General features: G+C 45.2%; 1 protein-coding gene across 1 annotated transcript in view; it reads left to right on the top strand.

Moving 5' to 3' along the window:
• The first annotated feature begins 6753 nt into the window (after positions 1-6753).
• mbd2 (methyl-CpG binding domain protein 2) overlaps positions 6754-23267 on the top strand; it is a 149998-nt gene continuing 133484 nt past the window's right edge. Inside the window, exon 1 of the mRNA XM_084325723.1 lies at positions 6754-7301. Coding sequence (XP_084181849.1) covers positions 7183-7301 — 119 coding nt within the window. The 5' untranslated portion in view covers positions 6754-7182. The remainder of the gene's footprint in view (positions 7302-23267) is intronic.

Genomic DNA, 23267 nt, shown 5'->3' with positions numbered 1-23267 from the left:
TCTTCTTCTTCTTCTTCTTCTTCTTCTTCTTCTTCTTCTTCCTCTTCTTCTTCTTCTTCTTCTTCTTCTTCTTCTTCTTCTTCTTCTTCTTCTTCTTCTTCTTCTTCTTTTCTTCTTCTTCTTCTTCTTCTTCTTCTTCTTCTTCTTCTTCTTCTTCTTCTTCTTCTTCTTCTTCTTCTTCTTCTTCTTCTTCTTCTTCTTCATCATCATCATCATCATCATCATCATCATCATCATCATCATCATCATCATCATTATTATTATTATTATTATTATTATTATTATTATTATTATTATTATTATTATTAAATTATTATTATTATTATTATTATTATTATTATTATTATTATTATTATTATTATTATTATTATTATTATTATTATTATTATTATTATTATTATTATTATTATTATCATACAGCACAAGTACAGTACAACAAAAAGAAGCTGTGTTCTGAGCCCCCTACTGTACTCACTATACACACATGATTGTGTGGCCAAGTTCAGCTCCAACTCCATAGTGAAGTTTGCAGACGACACGGTGGTGGTGGGGCTGATCACGGACAACGACGAGAAGGCCTACCGGGAGGAGGTTGAGGTACTGGAACAGCCTGCTCCTGAACATTGGTAAAACCAAGGAGCTGATCGTGGATTATAGGAAAGGACAGCAGGAGACACACACACCACTGAGGATAAACGGGGCTACCGTGGACAGGGTGAGCAGCTTTAAGTACCTGGGGGTCCACATCTCAGAGGATCTGACATGGACAACACACATAGACTCAGTCGTAAAAAAGGCGAAGCAGCGCCTCTACCACCTGAGACAGTTAAGGAAGTTCAGAGTATCTGGGAAGATACTCCAGTCCTTCTACTCCGGAGCTGTAGAGAGCATCTTGACTGGAAACTTCACTGCCTGGTATGGAAACAGCACGGCACAGGACAAGAAGGCCCTACAGAGAGTGGTGCGCTCAGCCGAGCGTACCACGGGTATTGCACTACCTCCCCTGCAGGTTCTATACAACAAGAGGTGCAAATCCAGAGCCTGCAGAATAATGAAAGACCCTCACCACCCCAACAACAGCCTGTTCCAGCTGCTGAGGTCAGGCAGACGCCTGCGAACCCCAGCTACTAGGACAGAGAGATTTCGGCTCAGCTTCTTCCCCCAGGCCATCAGAGCCTTGAACACTGAACTCTCCACACACAAGCACACATGACATGAGCACACACACGACATGCACGCTGTACACGCTCACACACTAGCAGCCACTTTAACATGAGCAAGCACACACTCATGCTGCACATGCCCACACTTATGGCCACTAAGGAAAGGTCACTTTAAAAATAGTATAGTAACAGTAACAGTGTATTGCACTACCAAAGGACCTAGCATGTCCTCCATGCTCTGTAAATAACTTACGTACAAATACCGATATGCCCTACTATGTTACCTGTTTATTGCACAATGTTGTTTTATTGGATTCTATTATATGTTGTTACTACTGTATTGCACATTGTTGCGGGCAAGACCACCCGCATTTCATTGTATACTTGTATGCCGTGACAAATAAAACTCTTGACTTGACTTGACTTGAAGTTGGCTGCTGTGGTAGTAAGCCATACTGGCCAGTGGTATAACTAGTAAGAGTATGAGATATAGATATAATAATATGGTATGTACTGTATACAGGTATGTGGATATGTAAGGGATAATGTATAGCTACGAGGTCATTGTCGCAAAATAATTGACCGACACGTAGTTTAAAATACCGAGCCGCCTCTGCGAGGTGTTTTAAACGTCAGTGAAGGTCAATTATTTTGCGATGATGACCGAGTAAAGCTATACATTATCCCGCTTATTACATGGCTAACTTACTAACAATATACCTAATTCATTTGACAACTCGCAGTTCTGTGGCTCTGTCAGCCCAAATAAAGTGATTATTATTATCGCGGGCAGCCTCTGTTCTGGCTCCGCTGTAATCGTCACACACACTCCGCTGTCAGTGCAGCCGCGGCAGGTGTGTCTGATTTGCTGCACTGATGTGGGCTTGATTGCGAACAGCTGCGCACATCGGTCATTATTGTCCCACAGCGGTCATTATTGTGTAATAATGACCGCTGTCGGGGGGCTATTGACCAATCACAAGCAAGCATTTCGACGAATGTGAAAACGCCATGTAATAAATATATATAATATACACACAGTATTATTGTATTTACACATCATACAAGTATGTAAACAATAATATATGGGTATAGGTGAGGTAGGTAGTTGTGATTACAGTGCAAGGCAGTTTTAGACAGTGAAGGCAGTAGATGGGTATACATTGAGTATAGTCAACAGAGTTCAGAGTAATCCCAAATTATTATAAGTGTAACGTGTTTATTTACTAGTTCTACTCTGATTGGTGTGTTTTATTGAGTAACTGTAATAGATTAACAAAATGGAAAAGTCACTTGAAAGGAATGAGGAATATAAAAGTCACTTTAAGGATAGAACAGATGTGGTTCTTGTAGTTTAGATATAGTAAGCATAACATAATGACAGAGTTAAAATTGTATATTGTATTGTAGTGTACATAGGAACCAGTGCCTTCTCAGGAATTTAGCATGTCTATTTTTATCATGCACATCTTATGTCTTACCTGTTTTTTTTTTTTAAATTTTATTATTGTATTATTGCACAATTGATGCGGGCATGACCACCCACATTTCACTGTATGCCCTGGTATGTATGTGACAAATAAACCTCTTGATTCTTGATTACAGATACTTTTAATAATTTTTTTGTATAATTCAATTATTTTTTCTTAGATTATTGTAATCCTGGTTTGTGTAATCAGTTACACTTACTCCCCAAAGTTGCACATAACAAACAAGCGACAGGTTCCTATAATTTCTGAGAACTTCCCAGAAACAATGTAGCAACTTCGCACGAGAGCTCCAGGGATATATAACGTGGGACGACCATGATCTTTCCCTGCGTTCAAAACAACACCGTTACATAACAACCCGTGTTATTATACTCTCGACTCTCCCACTCTCCAAAGCAAAGGTTGTCGAACCACCACATTTAGAAAACCTATACCACTCTGGTGTGAGTGGTCATAACAATCCCAGGTTACATGATTGATTTGATTATTAAAAATAATAAATGAGGTTGCATCACACAATTCTCTGGAGGGGAGGGAGGCAATAAGGTCCAGCTGCAGCTCCAGAGAATCCTCTCAAGGGGCAAGCCTGTGGCAGCCACAGAAAGCGCGCTGATTGGCGGAAAGTACGGACGTTTCTCGAAGTACGTCTGGCGTTTGATTGATTGATTGAATTGATTGAAAAGTTTATTAACAGATTGCAGAATGGGTACAGTACAGTACAGCTCAATACATACAATTGTTAAGGGGATGCAGACCAGAGAAAGACTTTCGTCTTGTTTACATCAGGGTCCCCCATTTTCAATTCATCATAAGATAGACAGTACTGCTACATCTATACATTTATGACATACCAGATTTGCAAATACAGTACTGTTTGTGATACAAAAAGTGTCCAGAAAAAGAGTGTATATACATTTGACATAGAAACTGTACATTGGAGGAGGTTGGGTAGGTGGGGTGGGGTTGGGTGTGTGGGGGCTGTACATTGGAGGTGGGGGGGGGGGGGGGGGGTGGGTAGGGGGGGGCACTGTACACTGTACATTGGAATACTGACAAAGCCATACTTGGTCTTTACTGTACAACTGGGTTAGAACATTTGTAGGGGCCAGTTTCGAATTGCAGTCTCCCGTAGGTGTTCTTTGAGAGTGTTTTTGAAAGTGGGTAGTGATTCACATTCCTTTACAGCTTTGGGTAGGGCGTTCCACATTGATGTGGCATAATTGCGAAACGTGTTTAGTCCCTTGTTTGAGCCGAATCTGGGTTTAACATGATTTGTGGAGCTCCCTCTGGTGTGATCGTGGTATTCACTTTTTTGAGTGGTGAAAAATTAGAGGATGTGCCCTATTGGTGCTCTTCCAATGGTCTAAACTTGACCATGTGCCCCACGGTTAAATAATGTCATGCAAAAGTGCCCTTTTGAGTGGAAGAAATTAGAGGACGTGCCCATTGGTGCCCCTCTAATGGTTAAACGTTGAAATGTTGAAAACATTGTGCTAAACCTAAAGTGCCCTTTTGAGTGGCAAAAACGAGAGGACGTGCCCATTGGTGCCACTCCAATGGTTAAACTTGACCATGTGCCCCGACGGTTGAAAACATTGCGCTAAAATGCCCTTTTGAGTGTAGAAAATGAGAGGACATGCCCATTGGTGCCCTTCCAATGGTCTAAACTTGACCATGTGCCCCCACAGTTGAAAACATTGGACTAAACCTAAAGTGCCCTTTTGAGTGGAAAAAACTACAGGACGTGCCCATTGGTGCCCTTCCAATAGTTAAACTTGACCATGTGCCACCACAGTTGAAAACATCACGCTAAAATGCCCTTTTGAGTGTCGAAAATGAGAGGACGTGCCCATTGGTCCCCCTCCAATGGTCTAAACTTGACCATGTGCCCCGACGGTTAAATAATGTCACGCAAAAGTGCGTTTTTGAGTGGAAAAAATTTGAGGATGTGCCCTATTGGTGCCCCTTTAATGGTTAAACGTGAACAGGGGCCCCCACAGTTGAAAACATTGCGCTAAATGCCATTTTTTGTGGCGAAAATGAGAGCACATGCCCATTGGTGCCCCTCCAATGGTTAAACTTTACCATGTGCCCCCACGGTTGAAAAACGTCATGCTAAAGCGCCCTATTGAGTGGTGAAAACATAGCAAGAAAATGAAATAACGTGTCTTAATGACTGCTCTGTTAGTGGATACAATGTGATGCAGATTACTAGGGCCGGGTTTCCCAAAGTGGGTGCCATGATGAAGACTAGGGGTGTTGCAAAATAAAACCCTGCTTATTGCGTTTTTGCAAGGAACCGATGGGCTATATCTAGCTAACATTTGGATGTTTCTCAATCTGCACTGGCCCTACTTTCCCCCCAATGCATCCTTTAGGTTAGGTTAGAGTAAGTTAGTTTAACTGAGGCACAAAGAATGCTGGGAACTTGAGGCACAACTCTGAGCAGCCCGTCACTACAATATTCCATCCGTTTAAGTTTTCTGTTTTAGACACATCCCCTCTTGAATGTTCAGATGCCAGAGGGCTTAATGCAGTCTGAGCTGTAACCCTGCACCCTACTGCTATGTGTGAGGTAGGTAATACAGCAAGCTTTCTTTGAAGTTGCAAAGATTGAGTTTGTTTGGCCAATTATGCATTACAATACTAATGTATGTACACTGCAAGTGCTTTTATTGATGGCAGTATGTTTTGGCCTAGGCTACTGTAGGCTAGCTGTATTACTACTGTAGCTAGCTAACTAAACAGGTACATTGCTTAGCTGATTCTATGCTAACCTGTGTTCTCAATTTAGAAATAAAGTGTACAAATTATTTTAGGATAATTTTCACAAAATATACCCATAGCACTTTAAAGTTCAGTGTGAATTGCTTTTTAAAGCTAACTTATGAGTGGTAGTAAACTTTTTTTTTTATCTACTTTTTCCCCCCATTTTTCTATTTTTCTCCCGTCTCCAATTTCGTATCGTCCAATTCTACCCTCCCCTGTCTCGAACGTTGTTAGGCCATGCCTCCCACAAGCCGGCTGCAATGTGGACGAAGCCTTGCATCACGTGTCCCCTCCGGTACTCGAGGAGGCAGCCGTCGCATCTTTTCACCTGCACAGCGCGATCTCTCGGCGGCGAGGGTCTGCGTGGGAGGGACACGCCGCCCTCGTCGCTTCCTGATTCTACTGCGCAGGTGCACCAACCGACCTGTAGGAGTCGCTGTCCACAACGTCCGATCCCCACCCACCAGCTTCCCTCCCCCTAATACTGCCAATTGTATTAGTATGAACGACCAGCCAAGCTGGTAGCAACGCAGAGAGCTGGGCTCGAACCCAGCATCTCCTGCGTTGGTGGCGAGCGCCTTGCCCACTGCGCCACCTAGCCGCCCCGAGTGGTAGTAAACTTAAAAGTGGGTTTAGCATTGGCCTATATTCTATGATTACAGAATGTCAAGGAGAGAAAGAAATCGGAAGAATATTAAAAAGCAGCTGAAAAATAACCAGTGTAGAAACTGGCGTCGGCCAATCAGAGAGCGTCTGCCAGAAATGCGGCCAGAAATGCGGCTACATATAGTACTAAATACCTATATGTCCCTATGACATAAATGTCATGTATGTTGTGTATGTCATAAATGTCTATATGAAATGAAAATGGGGGACCCTGATGGAAACAACTAAGACAAACGTCTTTCTCAGGTCTGCATCCCCTTAACAATTGTATGTATTGAGCCGTACTGTATTGTACCCATTCTGCAATCTGTTAAATAAAGTTTTCATTCATTCATTCTTTGGTAATCACGCGGCTCTGTGGCTGCCACAGGCTTGCCCAGTGAGAGGATGATTCTCCGGCGCTGCAGCTGGACCCTACTCGAGGAGGGAGGGGGCGGATCCGAGAAGTGACAGGAGGAGGGTTCCGGCCCGGAGGGGCGGGGCTGCGGGGCGGTCAGCAGTGTTGTGTGGGATGACGAGGTGCTGAAATTTCACAACGTCACTGCACTCGCCGTTGAGCACGCAGACGCACATACGCGCACACACACACACAACGAGCTCACACACACACACACACAGCTCACACTCACACACACACACACACACACATCGCGCGGCATTGGGGAAACTGTCACATTTCAAACACACCAGCAGAGAGAGAGAGAGAGAGAAAAGAGAGAGAGACACACCGACACACAGATAGAGAGAGGGAGAGAGAGAAGGAGAGAGAGAGAGAGAGAGAGCGAGAGAGAGAGAGAGAGAGAGAGAGAGAGAGAGAGAGAGAGAGAGAGAGAGAGAGAGAGAGAGAGAGAGAGAGAGAGAGAGAAGAAAAAAGTTTTGTGGATAATATCAGTTGTTTGGTGGGACCCAGCAGCCCTGCCTGCCGCTTGTGTGGCGGTTTTTCATATTCCTCCTCACCCACCACGGTGTCCGCCGCGTCTTCTTTACCGGAGGTATTTAACGGTTATTATTATTATTATTATTATTATTGAATCGATCGCCGGAGGGATTTCGCCCCCCCCCCGCCCGCCCCACGGATATATCACTGCTATTAAATGATTATGGAGATGAAGAGCAAGATGGACTGTCCCGCTCTCCCTCCTGGCTGGAAGAAAGAAGAAGTCATCCGGAAGTCGGGACTCAGCGCTGGCAAGAGTGATGTGTATTACTACAGGTAATACAACAACAACAACAGCCTTTTGATTGATTGATTGATTGATTGATTGATTGGAAATTGTATTAACAGATTGCAGAATGGGTACAATACAGTGCAGCTCAGACAATACACACAATATTGGGGATGCAGACCAGAGAAAGACTTTCAGGGTCCCCCGTTTTCAATTCATCATAACATACATGACATACAGATAGACAGTACTGCTACATCTATACATTTATGACATACCAGATTTACAAATACAGTACTGTTTGTGATACAAAAATAGTAAAAAAAAGAAAAAAGAAGAGAGTATATACATTTGACGAAGAAACTGTACACTGTACACATCAATAGTGATACCTGTATTACTACAGGTAATAATAATAATAATAATAATAATAATAATAATAATAATAATAATAATAATAATAATAATAATAATCATCAAGAGTGATGTGTATTTACTACAGGTAATAATAATAATAACAACAACAGCCTAATCATCAAGAGTGATGTGTATTTATTACAGGTAATAATAATAACAACAGCCTAATCATCAAGAGTGATGTATATTTACTACAGGTAATAATAATAATAATAATAATAATAATAATAATAATAATAATAATAATAATAATAATAATAATAGCCTAATCATCAAGAGTGATGTGTATTTACTACAGGTAATAATAATAACAACAACAGCCTAATCATCAAGAGTGATGTGTATTTACTACAGGTAATAATAATAACAACAGCCTAATCATCAAGAGTGATGTATATTTACTACAGGTAATAATAACAACAGCCTAATCATCAAGAGTGATGTGTATTTACTACAGGTAATAATAATAATAATAATAATAATAATAATAATAATAATAATAATAATAATAATAATAATAATAATAATAATAATAATAATAACAGCCTAATCATCAAGAGTGATGTGTATTTACTACAGGTAATAATAATAACAACAGCCTAATCATCAAGAGTGATGTGTATTTACTACAGGTAATAATAATAACAACAGCCTAATCATCAAGAGTGATGTGTATTACTACACGAGTGATGTGTATTACTACACGAGTGATGTGTATTACTACACGAGTGATGTGTATTACTACAGGTAATAACAGCCTGATCACCAGGATGACATGTCATCTTGCCTTGTGTCTGACAGCCAGGCAATAGTATCAGTGTTTCCCCTAGGATTTTTTTCAGGGGGGGGGTGGTAGGCCCCCAAAACTACTAGTGTTTTCGCAGGGCGCGCGTGTCACGGATACATGGTGTCAACAGTGTCGTCATAGACGCGTGCAGTAAGGTGGTTGTTAGTATCGGTGCATTTCTCTACACTGAGCTGAAATTAAACGATTGCACATAAATTAGGTAAATAAATATTAACAAGGTGATTGATTGAATGAACATTTTATTAACAGATTGCAGAATGGGTACAATACAGTACGGCTCAATACACACAATTGTTAAGCGGATGCAGACCAGAGAAAGACTTTCGTCTTGTTTACATCAGGGTCCCCCATTTTCATAATGAATTGTAAGTAAGGGTGCAATTAGCACCGTGCAATCCATTCTTTGTGGATCTAGCCCTGAGACTTGTTACACACGATGCTAGTCAGTAGGGATGCACCGAATATTCGGCCACCGAAAATTATCGTCCGAAAATTGTTCAAAAAGGCACTTTCGGCTTTCGGCCGAAAGGGTTTTAGCTTTTAGCACCGGAAAAATATCACAGAATGTCAAAGAACAGGGTTACGTTCGTAACCTAACGTGTTGTTGTGATGATGACGTAATCAAAACACGGCTACAGACATTACATGCGCAACGTGTAACGTGAGCTCTTCAGTCCTGCATTCTACAGCCTGTGATAACTCCTCTTGCGAGTTGCGCTGTTTCTATGTAAACTCCACGAGCAACACTTCTTCTTCTTATTGGGGCCCGCGAGCAACACGTCCAATAAATGAGTCTTTAACATGCTTTATATCCTCGCCATTACTATATGCCCGTCGCGGTTAAAAACCTTTTTAAGCCATTTTGAAGGGACGGTTTATGGACTCAATTGACAATGAGAATGGACAGATAGCAATACTATAAAGTATAGATTTAGCTCTACAAACAGCCCCACGTCTGTTTACATTTGCTGGTCCTCTAGCGATTTATTAGACGCATCCCAATGGCCCCGAATGTGTTAAAGGGATATTTCACTATTTCACTCCTCCCATTCCTCCCAGGTGTCAGGCTCCTCATTCACTTCTGCTCCTTTCGAGGACCAGTTCATACTTCTGTGCTGTTGCAACAGTGCAGCCACCTTGGTGTCTGACGTCCAATCGCTAGTGAGGGGAACGTTGCCGGACCTAGTCCACTTTTTTATACGTCAAGAATATCCCTTTACAGTTGCTGGGAATGCGATGGGACGAACAGAAGCCACATCCGTTACCTCCGCTAAGTGATTTATCTAGCTTCAAGTCTGTCTCCTCCGCTAAGTGATTTATCTAGCTTCAAGTCCATCTCTGCTAAGTGATTTATCTAGCTTCAAGTCTGCCTCCTCTGCTAAGTGATTTATCTAGCTTCAAGTCCATCTCTGCTAAGTGATTTATCTAGCTTCAAGTCTGTCTCCTCCTCTGCTAAGTGATTTATCTAGCTTCAAGTCTGCCTCCTCTGCTAAGTGATTTATCTAGCTTCAAGTCTGTCTCCTCTGCTAAGTGATTTATCTAGCTTCAAGTCTGTCTCCTCTGCTAAGTGATTTATCTAGCTTCAAGTCTGCCTCCTCTGCTAAGTGATTTATCTAGATTCAAGTCTGTCTCCTCTGCTAAGTGATTTATCTAGCTTCAAGTCTGTCTCCTCTGCTAAGTGATTTATCTAGCTTCAAGTCTGTCTCCTCCTCTGCTAAGTGATTTATCTAGCTTCAAGTCTGCTCTGCTAAGTGATTTATCTAGCTTCAAGTCTGTCTCCTCCTCTGCTAAGTGATTTATCTAGCTTCAAGTCTGTCTCCTCTGCTAAGTGATTTATCTAGCTTCAAGTCTGTCTCCTCTGCTAAGTGATTTATCTAGCTTCAAGTCTGTCTCCTCTGCTAAGTGATTTATCTAGCTTCAAGTCCGTCTCCTCTGCTAAGTGATTTATCTAGCTTCAAGTCTGTCTCCTCTGCTAAGTGATTTATCTAGCTTCAAGTCTGTCTCCTCCTCTGCTAAGTGATTTATCTAGCTTCAAGTCTGCTCTGCTAAGTGATTTATCTAGCTTCAAGTCCGTCTCCTCCTCTGCTAAGTGATTTATCTAGCTTCAAGTCTGCCTCCTCTGCTAAGTGATTTATCTAGCTTCAAGTCTGTCTCCTCTGCTAAGTGATTTATCTAGCTTCAAGTCTGTCTCCTCTGCTAAGTGATTTATCTAGCTTCAAGTCTGTCTCCTCTGCTAAGTGATTTATCTAGCTTCAAGTCCGTCTCCTCTGCTAAGTGATTTATCTAGCTTCAAGTCTGTCTCCTCTGCTAAGTGATTTATCTAGCTTCAAGTCTGTCTCCTCTGCTAAGTGATTTATCTAGCTTCAAGTCCGTCTCCGCCGCTAAGTTCATCTTGGAACAAGATACAGGAGGACCTAAAATTACCAGGACTGGTCACCCTCGGAGAATTCAAAGCCATTTTAAAATCCTACGAACTCAGTTCCCTTGGTCAGTGCAACTGTGTTTGATAATTTGCCTGTTTGATAACTTGCCTGAAATTGGAGCTTGATGTAAATGTTTTATCTGTATTTTATTGTGATGTTCTTTTTTATGTTGAAACTTTCTGCTGCCTTGCTTGGCCAGATCGCTCTTGAAAAAGAGATTTTAATCTCAATGATGCTTATCTGGTTAAATAAAGGATTTGATTGATTGATTGAAGTGATTTATCTAGCTTCAAGTCTGTCTCCTCTGCTAAGTGATTTATCTAGCTTCAAGTCCGTCTCCGCCGCTAAGTGATTTATCTAGCTTCAAGTCCGTCTCCTCTGCTAAGTGATTTATCTAGATTCAAGTCTGTCTCCTCTGCTAAGTGATTTATCTAGCTTCAAGTCTGTCTCCTCTGCTAAGTGATTTATCTAGCTTCAAGTCTGTCTCCTCTGCTAAGTGATTTATCTAGCTTCAAGTCCGTCTCCTCTGCTAAGTGATTTATCTAGATTCAAGTCCGTCTCCTCTGCTAAGTGATTTATCTAGCTTCAAGTCCGTCTCCTCTGCTAAGTGATTTATCTAGATTCAAGTCCCTCTCCTCCGCTAAGTGATTTATCTAGCTTCAAGTCTGTCTCCTCTGCTAAGTGATTTATCTAGCTTCAAGTCCGTCTCCTCTGCTAAGTGATTTATCTAGCTTCAAGTCTGTCTCCTCCTCTGCTAAGTGATTTATCTAGCTTCAAGTCTGTCTCCTCTGCTAAGTGATTTATCTAGCTTCAAGTCTGTCTCCTCTGCTAAGTGATTTATCTAGATTCAAGTCTGTCTCCTCTGCTAAGTGATTTATCTAGCTTCAAGTCTGTCTCTGCTAAGTGATTTATCTAGCTTCAAGTCTGTCTCCTCCGCTAAGTGATTTATCTAGCTTCAAGTCTGTCTCCTCCACTAAGTGATTTATCTAGCTTCAAGTCAGTCTCCTCTGCTAAGTGATTTATCTAGCTTCAAGTTCGTGCTGTTTATGACTATGATGATTGATTGATTGATTGAAAAGTTTAGGGGGGGGGGACATTGTACATTGGAATACTGACATACATTTGACATAGAAACTGTACATTGGAGGAGGTTGGGTAGGTGGGTTGGGGTTGGGTGGGGCTGTACATTGGAGGTGTGGGGGGGGGGGGGGGGGGGGGGGGTTGGGTAGGGGGGGGGCACTGTACATTGGAATACTGACAAAGCCATGCTTGGTCTTTATTGTACAACTGGGTTAGGACATTTGTAGGGGCCAGTTCCGAATTGCAGTCTCCCGTAGGTGTTCTTTGAGAGTGTTTTTGAAGGTGGGTAGTGATTCACATTCCGTTACAGCTTTGGGTAGGGCGTTCCACATTGATGTGGCATAATTGCGAAACGTGTTTAGTCCCTTGTTTGAGCCGAATCTGGGTTTTACATGATTTGTGGAGCTCCCTCTGGTGTTGTGATCGTGGTATTCACTGACCTTTGGGAAGTATTTTGACATGTACATGGGTACCTTGGTTGTGTAGTGTATCTTGTAGACCAGGCCCATTGCAAGTTGCAGTACTCTGTCGTCTACTCTAAGCCATCCTAGGTTGGCAAAGTGTGCAGGGGTGAGGTGGGTTCTAGGTGTAACGCCCTCTATTGCAACCCGTCTTTGATCTTTACTGATTGGCTTTATTTCCGTTCAAAGAGAACATATTTATTCCGAACCGTAAAACTGTGAAAACATACATGATACATTATACATATATAAGCATTGTATATGATTCTTACTATAACTTAGAGACGATAACTGCCCACATACTGCCTAAAACGTAAAGCAATAACTACAATAACTATGGTCCTTGGCCTCCACAGGACGAATCACCTCAGCCTGCGCCTGGAGGGAGAGGGGAAGATAGAAAGATAGAAGGATAGAGATATAGAGAAAGATAGAGGGCGCAAGAGACTTCATTCTGCTTCCACCAGCGTCACCATCTTATGGATGGGCCTCTCCAGGTGGACTGGTGTGGAGATGCGCTTTCCTTTCTTATCAAGGTTGGGGTCGCTGATAAGCAACTTAAGTCTTCGCACTCTCCCATCTCTCCCTAGGTACACCTCAATAACCTTCGCCATCCTCCACTGGTTACATGGTGTGGACTCATGCTGTAGGAGTACAATGTCATCGACCCTTGCGTTCCTATGATCCTTGGTCCACTTCTGTCTCTGTTGGAGGTGCAGGAGGTACTTATTCTTCCATCTTGTCCAGCAGTGGGTGGATAAGATTTGAACTCGCCGCCATCCTTTGCCGATGTACAGATCTTCCTTGACGAACTGTCCAGGAGGTGGAGCGAGGATTGTGGCCTTCGTGGTCAGGATGTGGCTTGGTGTCCGGGGCTCTGGACTAGATGAATCATTGAGCCAATCCGTGGTCAGAGGTCTGCTGTTTACAACCGCTATAACTTCATATGGGAAGATGGTCAAGACAAGCCCTGTCAAGCTCCTTCTGATGGTGCGTCTTTGTCTTTCCCAGAAAGCAGCAGGCGTCTGCGTTGCCGCCTTTGTGGGTCCTTTGGCTTCCACAGGTTTCTTGGCTGCTGGCTTCTTGGCGGGCTTGTTGGCTTTAACCTCAGCCTGGTTGATCTTGAGAGAGCCGGAGGCTCCGGTACCCTTGACCTGGAACAGGGTTCCTGGACCAGGGTTCTTGTCCCCGTCATAGCCACCGACAGCTAGAGCATTCGTTACGGCAGACAGAGACACACGGCTCCTTCCCACCTTGACTTTTCCACGTGGTCCAAAGCGTTCCATCCCGTAGTAGGTGAATGGCGGAGCGGTTTCCATTCGTTCCTCCAGGAGGTCTGCCATTCTTTGCTGTTCCGTGCATCGTCTGAACTTCCTGCACGTAGTGCACTTGTAGATATGGGATGATACTGCCTTGCTGCAGCCTAGTATCCATATGCCATTGGATCGGAGTGCATTCATGGTCATCCCTCGTCCCTGATGGTGCACTCTCTCATGATAGTGCTTGACGAGTAACCCAGACACATGACTGTCCTTTGGAAGGACCGCTGGATGCTTCCCCTGTGGCTGTAAGGCGGCATGCGTTAGGCGGCCGCCAACTCTGAGGACGCCTTGGTCATCCAGGAATGGACCTAACCGGTGCAGCTTAGTGGCTCTGCCCTTGACTGGTGTCTCTTGGTGACTCTGGAGTACCTGTATGTCTTGTGAAAAGGTGGCTTCTTGCACCATCTTGATTCTGGTTAGCTCCGCTTCTCTCCTTTCCTCTAGACTGGTGGCTTCACAGGACTTTGGCTGGTGACCTTTCCTTTCTTTCACATGGCGCTGGAGTCTGGCGATAGCTTTCACCAGTCTGGACCAGTCTGAGAACTTGTGTACACGCTCTAGCAGCGGCCAGACTTCTTTCACCCGTGTGGTGAGCACCTGGGCCTTCCTAAGTTCAGGGTCGTCACTCGCGATCTCTCCCACCTTGCCTTCTCCACTTGGTAACCCTTTCTGCCAAAGAAAGTCTGGCCCGGTGACCCAGTTAAAGGCTATCAGTGGCTCTGCTGTGAGACCTCTTGAGGCATGGTCGGCTGGATTCTCTTCCGACGCCACATACCTCCATTGTGTAGACTCTGTGCTTTGCTTGATGCGTTCCATTTTCGACTGGAACCTTAGATCCTCTTGGGGGATGGGGGTGGCCTCTGACGCTCTTTCAGCAACGTCAGGCTCCAGCATCTTTATGTCATCTGCAGGTAACACAACTTCCTTGATCGGTGTTCTACCGACATCGTGCCCTTCACTTATTGTCGAGATCTTTAGCTGACCTGGTTCACCCTTTGTGTTGAGAGCCTTTGCTGTCATTTCGCGGATCAAGGTTGTGTCACTTTGTGTATCGAGGAGTGCGATACATCTGTCTTCTTGCCTTGTTTCTGCTACAGCTAGCAGTGGAGACCGCTGCTGGTTTTGCCTTGGTTGTGCTTCTGCTGGCAGTGGCGCCTGGTACCGGTCTTGCCTTGCTTGTGGTGCAGCTTGCAGTTGGGGTTGCCGTGGTGGTGCTGCAGCTGGCCGTGAAAAGTGGTGCTGCCCTACGCTTGCCTGAGACGTGACTTCCTCTTTCACAGCGACGCCTCGCTCTTGCGACACATTTATTTCTCCAGCTGGGTAGCCACTTTGGCTGGCTGCTTGAGCTGCACCTTTGGGCTGATCGTATACTTGCGGTCGTGCCGTGGCAGCCCTTAGCGTCTTCCTAGTTTCCAATTGCTTTAATTCTTCTTCTTCTACTTCTTCTTCTTCTACTTCTTCTTCTTCTTCTACTTCTTCTTCTTCTGCTTCTTCTTCTTCTACTTCTTCTTCTTCTACTTCTTCTTCTTCTTCTTCTTCTTCTTCTGCGGTTTCAGCATCCTGCTGAACCTTTCTCTGTGCAGCTTCTAGCACCCTTTGTCTTTCCGCGGCTTCAGCATCCTGCTGAACCTTTCTTTCCGCGGTTTCAGCCTCTTCGTTGGCTTTTCTTTGTGCAGCTTCAGCGTCTAGTGTCTGAATTGCTTCCTGCCTTTGACCCTCTTGCTCTCGTGGAGCCCTCTGAGGTGCCTGCCTTGGGGTTGAGTGGGCTTGCAGTGGCGCCGGTCTGTCTCCAGCTGGGTAGTCACGTTGGCTGGTTGCTTGAGCTGCCTGTAGCTCCAGCTCGGCTACCACTAGCGCTCCTTCTCTGCGTTTAGCCTCTAGCGCTCCTTGTCTTTCTGCGCTTTCTGCCTCTTGTTTGACCTTTCTTTCCGCCTTTTCGGCCTCTTGTCTGGCCTTTCTTTCAGCGTTGTCAGCATCCACTTGTGCCTTTAACTGTGCCTCTTCGGCTACCAGTTTACGGATTGCTTCACTGTGCTCCTCTTGCACTCGCAAGCCGTCTACGATGGCTTGTCTAGCCGCCACGGCAGCGGCGGAGATTCTTCTGCTTGATGCGGAGGAGTTACTGTGGCGAGAGCTGATGCCTGTCCTGCCTGAGGCTACCGACCCGCTCTCGATCCCGTCTGCTTCTTCTAGCCCGTAAGAACAGTCTCTTTGCAAGTATCTCTGTGTCTCGGGTGCAGCGGTCGATGGTGCGCTGTGCGTTACTTTCAGGCGCTTCAATGCTCTTCCAAGCATCATAGAATAGAATAGAATAAAATAGAATAGAATAGAATAGAATAGAATAGAATAGAATAGAATAGAAATATTTTTATTATCCCGTGGGAAATTTGACACTGCAAATCGCTCAACATTTAAACATTTAGACAGGACAGGTCACAAATTAGAATAATAACACAAATCAAATCAAGTTGCCTAGGATAAGAGTAGAGTAAAATAGGATACAATTAAATGAAATAAAATATACAGAAATAAATACAGTAAAAATATACTGAGCATACTGAGCATGGGGTAAACAATTTGGTCAATATAATTATAATTTAAATCTAAATGAAATATGAAATATATATTCCAGTATTCACAGTGTCACAAGGTGCAGTATGCTTCAGGTAGTGTATTGTCCTCCTTGGGTCCCTATAAGTCCTAGATCAATGTCTGGCAGCCGTCGCTGCCCCCTGTTGTGGAGCCTGGAGGCCGCTAGTCGCGGCCTCCTGCCACTATTGAGCTGCCGCTCTGTGCTCAGTGATGCAGTGAGGCACAGTGATGCATTATATAGTCTGATGGCTGTTGGAATGAAGGACTTCCTGTGCCGTTCAGTGCTGCATTTGGGTAGTGTGAGCCTAGCACTGAACATGCTCCTCCTGTCAGCCAAGTCTGTGTATAGTGGGTGGGTGGGGTTTTCCCTGATGGCCTGGAGCTTAGCGAGGCTCCTCCTCTCCGCCACCCTCGCTAGAGAGTCCAGCTCCACCCCAACCACGCTGCTGGCCTTCCTGACCAGCTTATCCAGCCTGGTTGTGTCCACTGCTCTCAGTCCACTGCCCCAGCAGGTCACAGCGTACAAGAAGGCGCCCGCCACCACCGACTCATAGAACATCCTCAACATCCTTGTACAGACATTGAAGGATCTCAGCCTTCTGAGGAAGTAGAGTCGGCTCTGGCCCTTCTTGTATAGTGCTTCTGCATGTTTTGACCCGTTCAGTTTGTTGTCGATGTGCACACCGAGGTATTTGTACACCTCAACCATGTCCACATCAACTCCCCTGATGGAAACGGGGGTCACAGGTGCACCCCTCCTCCTCCCCAGCTCCACAACCAGTTCCTTGGTCTTCGCCACATTTAGCTGCAGGTGGTTTTTATCGCACCATGTGACAAAGTCCACTACCAGTTCCCGGTATTCCCTCTCGTCACCGTCCTTTATACATCCCACTATCGCAGAGTCATCAGAAAACTTCTGAAGGTGGCAGGACTCTGACCGATAGTGGAAATCGTTGGTGTAGACAGTGAAGAGGAAGGGAGAGAGGACTGTCCCCTGCGGGGCCCCGGTGTTGCTGACCAGTCTGTCTGACACACAGCTCCGTAGGCGCACGTACTGTGGTCTTCCCGTCAGATAGTCCACAACCCAGGACACCAGGGGGGCCTCTACTTGCATCGCCTCCAACTTCTCACCCAGTAGCCCAGGCCTTATGGTATCAAAAGCACTGGAGAAGTCAAACAACATGATTCTCACAGTGCTCCCCGGCTTGTCTAGGTGAGTGTAGGCTCGGTTCAGCAGGTAGATGACAGCATCCTCTACCCCCAGTCGGGGCTGGTATGCGAACTGGAGTGGGTCTATTTGGGGTTTGGTCACCGGGCGGAGTTGCTCCAGGACTAACCTCTCCATGGTCTTCATTATATGAGAGGTTAGAGCCACCGGCCTGTAGTCCTTGGACGTGCTGGGACACGGGCACTTGGGGACAGGGACCACACAGGAGGTTTTCCACAGTGTCGGGACATAGGCCGCCTTCAGCTTATTAAGGGCCTTGCCTACTTAACTCTCGTACCACCGCCTACAACCTGGGTAGAGAGTCAGGAAACATGGAGGAGTATAAGGCTTCAGTCTATACTCTACGCAAGGCTGTCAAACTTGCTAAGAGGACATATGCTGATAAACTGGAGACACAAATGGCACAAAACGACACAAGAGGATTATGGCAGGGACTGAAGACAATAACTGACTATAAAGTCAGCGCCCCCTCAATGGGGAGCGACGACGCCTCCCTCGCGGACAAGCTCAACATCTTCTACGCTCGGTTTGGTGTAGACAGTGGCGCTGCTGGCTCTCCGGCTAGTGACGTCACTGGCGCGCCGGCTGTTGTGGAGGGGGGGGGGCAACCGCGAGGGGGGGGGGACGCTCTCTCGTTGTCGGAACACAGTGTGAGAAGAGCATTTATGCAGGTGAACACCAGGAAGGCTGCTGGCCCAGATGGCATAACAGGACGTATACTCAAGACCTGTGCCAACCAGCTGGCCCCTGTGTTCACCGCCATATTTAATCAATCACTGGCGGAGTCAGTGGTCCCTGCCTGCTTCAAGATGTCTACCATCATCCCGGTGCCGAAGAAACCCTCCCCAGCATGTCCAAATGACTACAGACCGGTGGCACTCACCTCTGTGGTCATGAAATGTTTCGAGAGGCTGGTCAAGGACCACATTTGTGCCTCCCTCCCCAGTGATATGGACCCTATGCAATTTGCATACAGGACAAACAGGTCCACCGACGACGCGGTCTCCCAGGTACTGCACAGCACCCTCTCGCACCTTGACCGTCAGAAGGGGGGCTATGTGAGACTGTTGTTCATTGACTACAGCTCAGCGTTCAACACCATAGTCCCCACCAGACTGGTGGACAAGCTGATCGAGCTAGGTCTGAGCTCCGCCCTGAGCGCCTGGGTACTGGACTTTCTGAGCGAAAGACCCCAGGCGGTCAGGGTGGGGGGTCAGACCTCCAACACCATCACCCTGAGCATCGGGTCCCCCCAGGGCTGTGTTCTGAGCCCCCTGCTGTACTCACTCTACACACACGACTGTGTGGCCAAGTTCAGCTCCAACTCCATAGTGAAGTTCGCAGATGACACAGTGGTGGTGGGGCTGATCTCGGACAACGACGAGAAGGCCTACCGGGAGGAGGTTGAGGTACTGGAACGCTGGTGCCAGGACAACAGCCTGCTCCTGAACATTGGTAAAACCAAGGAGCTGATCGTGGATTATAGGAGAGGACAGCAGGAGACGCACACACCACTGATGATTAACGGGGCTACCGTGGACAGGGTGAGCAGCTTCAAGTACCTGGGGGTCCACATCTCAGAGGACCTGACATGGTCAACACACATAGACACAGTAGTAAAGAAGGCGAAACAGCGTCTCTACCACCTGAGACAGTTAAGGAAGTTCAGAGTATCGGGAAAGATACTCCAGTCCTTCTACTCAGGAGCTGTAGAGAGCATCCTGACCGGAAACATCACTGCCTGGTATGGAAACAGCACGGCACAGGACAAGAAGGCCCTACAGAGAGTGGTGCGCTCAGCCGAGCGCACCACGGGTATTGCACTACCCCCCCTGCAGGTTCTATACAACAAGAGGTGCAAATCCAGAGCCTGCAGGATAATGAAAGACCCTCACCACCCCAATAACAGCCTGTTTCAGCTGCTGAGGTCAGGCAGACGCCTGCGAACCCCAGCTACTAGGACGGAGCGGCTTAGGCTCAGCTTCTTCCCCCAGGCCATCAGAGCCATGAACAATGAACATTGAGTGCTCAGAACATTGAACTGTCCACACACAAGCACACATGAACACACACACGACACGCACACTGTGCACGCTCACACACGAGCAGCCACTTAACACTTTAACATGAGCGGGCACACACTCATGTCGCACACACGCACACTTATGGCCAAAGGAAAGGACACTTTAAATTAGAATAACAGGAACAGTGTATTGCACTACCAAAGCTAACTAGCATGTCCCATATGCTCTGTAAATAACTATGTACAGATACCGAGATGTCACTCCATGTTACCTGCTACCTGTTACTGCACAATGTTGTTTCCTTCTTTTGATTCTATTATATGTACCACTGTATTGCACATCGTTGCGGGCAAGACCACCCGCATTTCATTGTATACCTGTATGCCGTGACAATTAAAACTCTTGACTTGACTTGACTACTGTAGTGATGTGTTTAAGTACGTTGCATGAGTCCGGGGTACCCAGCACCCTGTTCTCAGCTTCCCGCATCGCCTTCTGCCATCTTTCCTTGCACTTATCAAACCGCCGTGCAACCTTTGTCCTTTGCTCATCCTTCAGTTCTTGAGCCGCGGCCGTCAACTTGCGCTCTCTGGGCCTGTCTTGGCCCTCTGCCGCCGGTGTTGGCTCCTCCTCCACCATCGTCTTGGAATGGCTGCCACTATCAGACATCTTGATGTAATGCCACGATGTTCGATGTTCTAGAATGTTCCGCTATGACTTCATCCAGAACGTTCCAGAATGTTGTGGCAGTGGTAATGTTCTAGCATCCCTGTACTGCTATGACTTCATCCAGAACGTTCCAGAATGTTGTGGCAGCGATACTGTTCTAGACTTACTGTAGTGCTGCTACTGAAGAGCCATCGTGGTGCATCCAAGTTTTACTGTAACGCCCTCTATTGCAATGATGACTCAACCCGTCTTTGATCTTTACTGATTGGCTTTATTTCCGTTAGAAGAGAACATCTTTATTCCGAACCGTAAAACTGTGAAAACATACATGAAATACAATAAATCACTGATCAAACCATAACAACATACATACATATTATCGGTCTTTGCAAGGTTGGTTGTTAACCCACTGAACTTAACTACAAGCGCATTACGGCCCCAAATGTACCTTGTTGACTGCATGCAATACAAGAGGAAATTAGGGACTCTGGTCTTGGTGTTACTCTGCTGATGGTTGGGGAGAAGTGAGCGATCGACCCTTGTAACTTCTCTCTATTTATACATTGTGGAGCGGAGGTCTGGAAGGTTCTGCTATGACATCACTGCTCTGACGTCACAACCTTCCAGAACGTTCTAGCCTGTTCTAACCGGTTCTGGAAGGTACTTCTATGACATCACTGCTATGACATCACAACCTTCCAGAACGTTCTAACCTTTTCTAACCGGTGCTACTAAGACCTCACACTGAAGCTTAACTTGAATTACACTATGACACGCCTGCAGTTACACTAGGAGTCAGGTCAAGCAGTAGTCTGACTAGTTTGTTTTGAGATGTTTGTAATTTGGTTTTTAGTGCCTTTGAGGTGCTTTGGTACCATGAGGTGCAAGCATAGTCGTAGTACCCTTGAATGAGTGCTCCTGCCAGAGTCTTCAGGGTATTCTTGTTTAACAGAGAGGAGATCTGGTACAAGAATCGAGTTTGTTGGTTGACTTTTTTTATTACATTGGATGCCATTTTGTCACAGGAAAGATTACCCTCTAGGATGGAACCCAGGTAGGTAATTTCATCTTTCCTTGTGACAATATTGTCACCCACTGTAACTGAGAAGCCGTCGGTCTTGCTGAGTTTGTTATTTGAACCGAAGAGAATGGACTCTGTTTTGCCCATGTTTAATGATAGTTTGTTGTCGGCGAGCCATATGCAGATTTTGTCTAGTTCCGAGCTGAGGGTTTTTTCAACCTGTAACTTGTTCTTGTCAGAGACCAGCAGGGCTGAGTCGTCCGCAAACAGGAACAAGTTGCAGTCACAAGCTGACGACATGTCATTTGCATAAATTAGGTATATGTATATCTAGCTTCTAGATGTATAATTTCCACCCAGGCTAACGTTTACCCCTAGCATACCACCAGACACGGTACACGGAATCGTAGTGAAAAGGCTTTAGCGGCGGGTTTAGTCTGTGAGCCCTCTCGGGGGGGGGGGGGGGGGGGGGGTTTGTCATGAGGTCACTAAAGCTAAAGTTATTAGGCCGGCCGGGGTCTGTCTGGGGTTCACAAGTACTTTCACGTTGAGGATAAACAACACGTCACAGGGAGCTTAGTTTTTTAAAGCGTGCTGCAGGTCACAACCGCGACGGTGGCAAGAGTGAAACCTCGGATGAGAATAGACGCTCTTACACATTATCTCACGTAACAAAGTCTCAGAGTGCATGAGAGAGGGAGCCAATAGATGTGTTTGTAGCCGGTGACTGAATGTCTGCGTGTGTGGGTGTGTGTGGGTGTGTGTGCCGTAAACAGCTCAATAAAATGTAGGTGGGTTCTAGATGATAGTGAATCATTTGTTAATTTGATTATTATCACAACTGAATATATGTTGGCCAATTTGAACACTTGCTCCACAGTTCACAGCAGTGACGCTGCAGACGGTGACAGTGACGGTGGTTTCTGTAATGAATGTCCTTTCATTTCAAGGAACACGCCAACATGATGGGAAATGCACTCACTGTCTTCTCCATGAGTCAGACAATAAGATTTATACTAGGGATGTTAGATATTGGCTTTTTTTAACGATATCCGATATACTGATATTGTCCAACTCTTTCCGATACCGATATCAACCGATACCGATATATGCAGGGTTCCCCCCCCCAAAACACAACATTATGCATACTTTTCACAATAAATGTAATAAGAATGTTGTTGCTTGCCAAATAAAGGTTAAAAAAAAGTTAAAAAAAATAAACGATACCGATAATTTCCGACATTACATTTGAATGCCAATATCGGCTGATAATATCGGACATCCCTAATTGATACCAATTCCCTCTCTGCGTTCAGTAGAAAGCTATTCAGCTACAAGCAAGCCTAGCTTAGTTCAGATGAATGGAAGTGGATACGGACCACTAGCCTAGCTTAAAACCCAGGAGAGGTGTTTTTGCCCAACGCTAGCCGGTCCGTATCCGCGTCCATTCATTTGTGCTAAGCTAGCCTAGCTTGCAGAAGGATAGCTTTGTCTGACTCTGGAGGAGACGGTAAGTGCATTTCCCATAAGGTTGGTGTGTTCCTTTAATATATCGTCTAATGCAGTGGTTCTAAACCCAGGGGTCATTAGATCCTTGTGGATCTCCTTGTGGATAATAATAATAATAATAATAATAATAATAATAATAATAATAATAATAATAATAATAATAATAATAATAATAATAATAATAAAGTTGATCGATCAGCTGAAATGTTTCTGGTTTGAATCCCTACCAGACCACCACATATTATTATTATTATTATTATTATTTGTTATGGTTTGTAACCGACCTCAAACGCAACGGCACAGAGAGGAAGTTCAGAGTTAGCCAAAGCAAGGGCGTATTTATTTACAGAGTCACAAGATGGAATGAAGTACAGCAATCGAACAAACGGGGAATCTGGCATGTGAAGATGTTGCGGCTCTGCAGATACTCCCAGTAGGTAGTGGTGAGGTATTGGCTAG

The sequence above is a fragment of the Notolepis coatsorum genome (assembly GCF_963971535.1).
Source record: "Notolepis coatsorum genome assembly, chromosome: 12".
In the NCBI taxonomy this organism is placed as follows: Eukaryota; Metazoa; Chordata; class Actinopteri; order Aulopiformes; family Paralepididae; genus Notolepis; species Notolepis coatsorum.
Note: the sequence above shows the minus strand (reverse complement) of the source record. Positions and strands in the feature narration are given on the sequence as shown.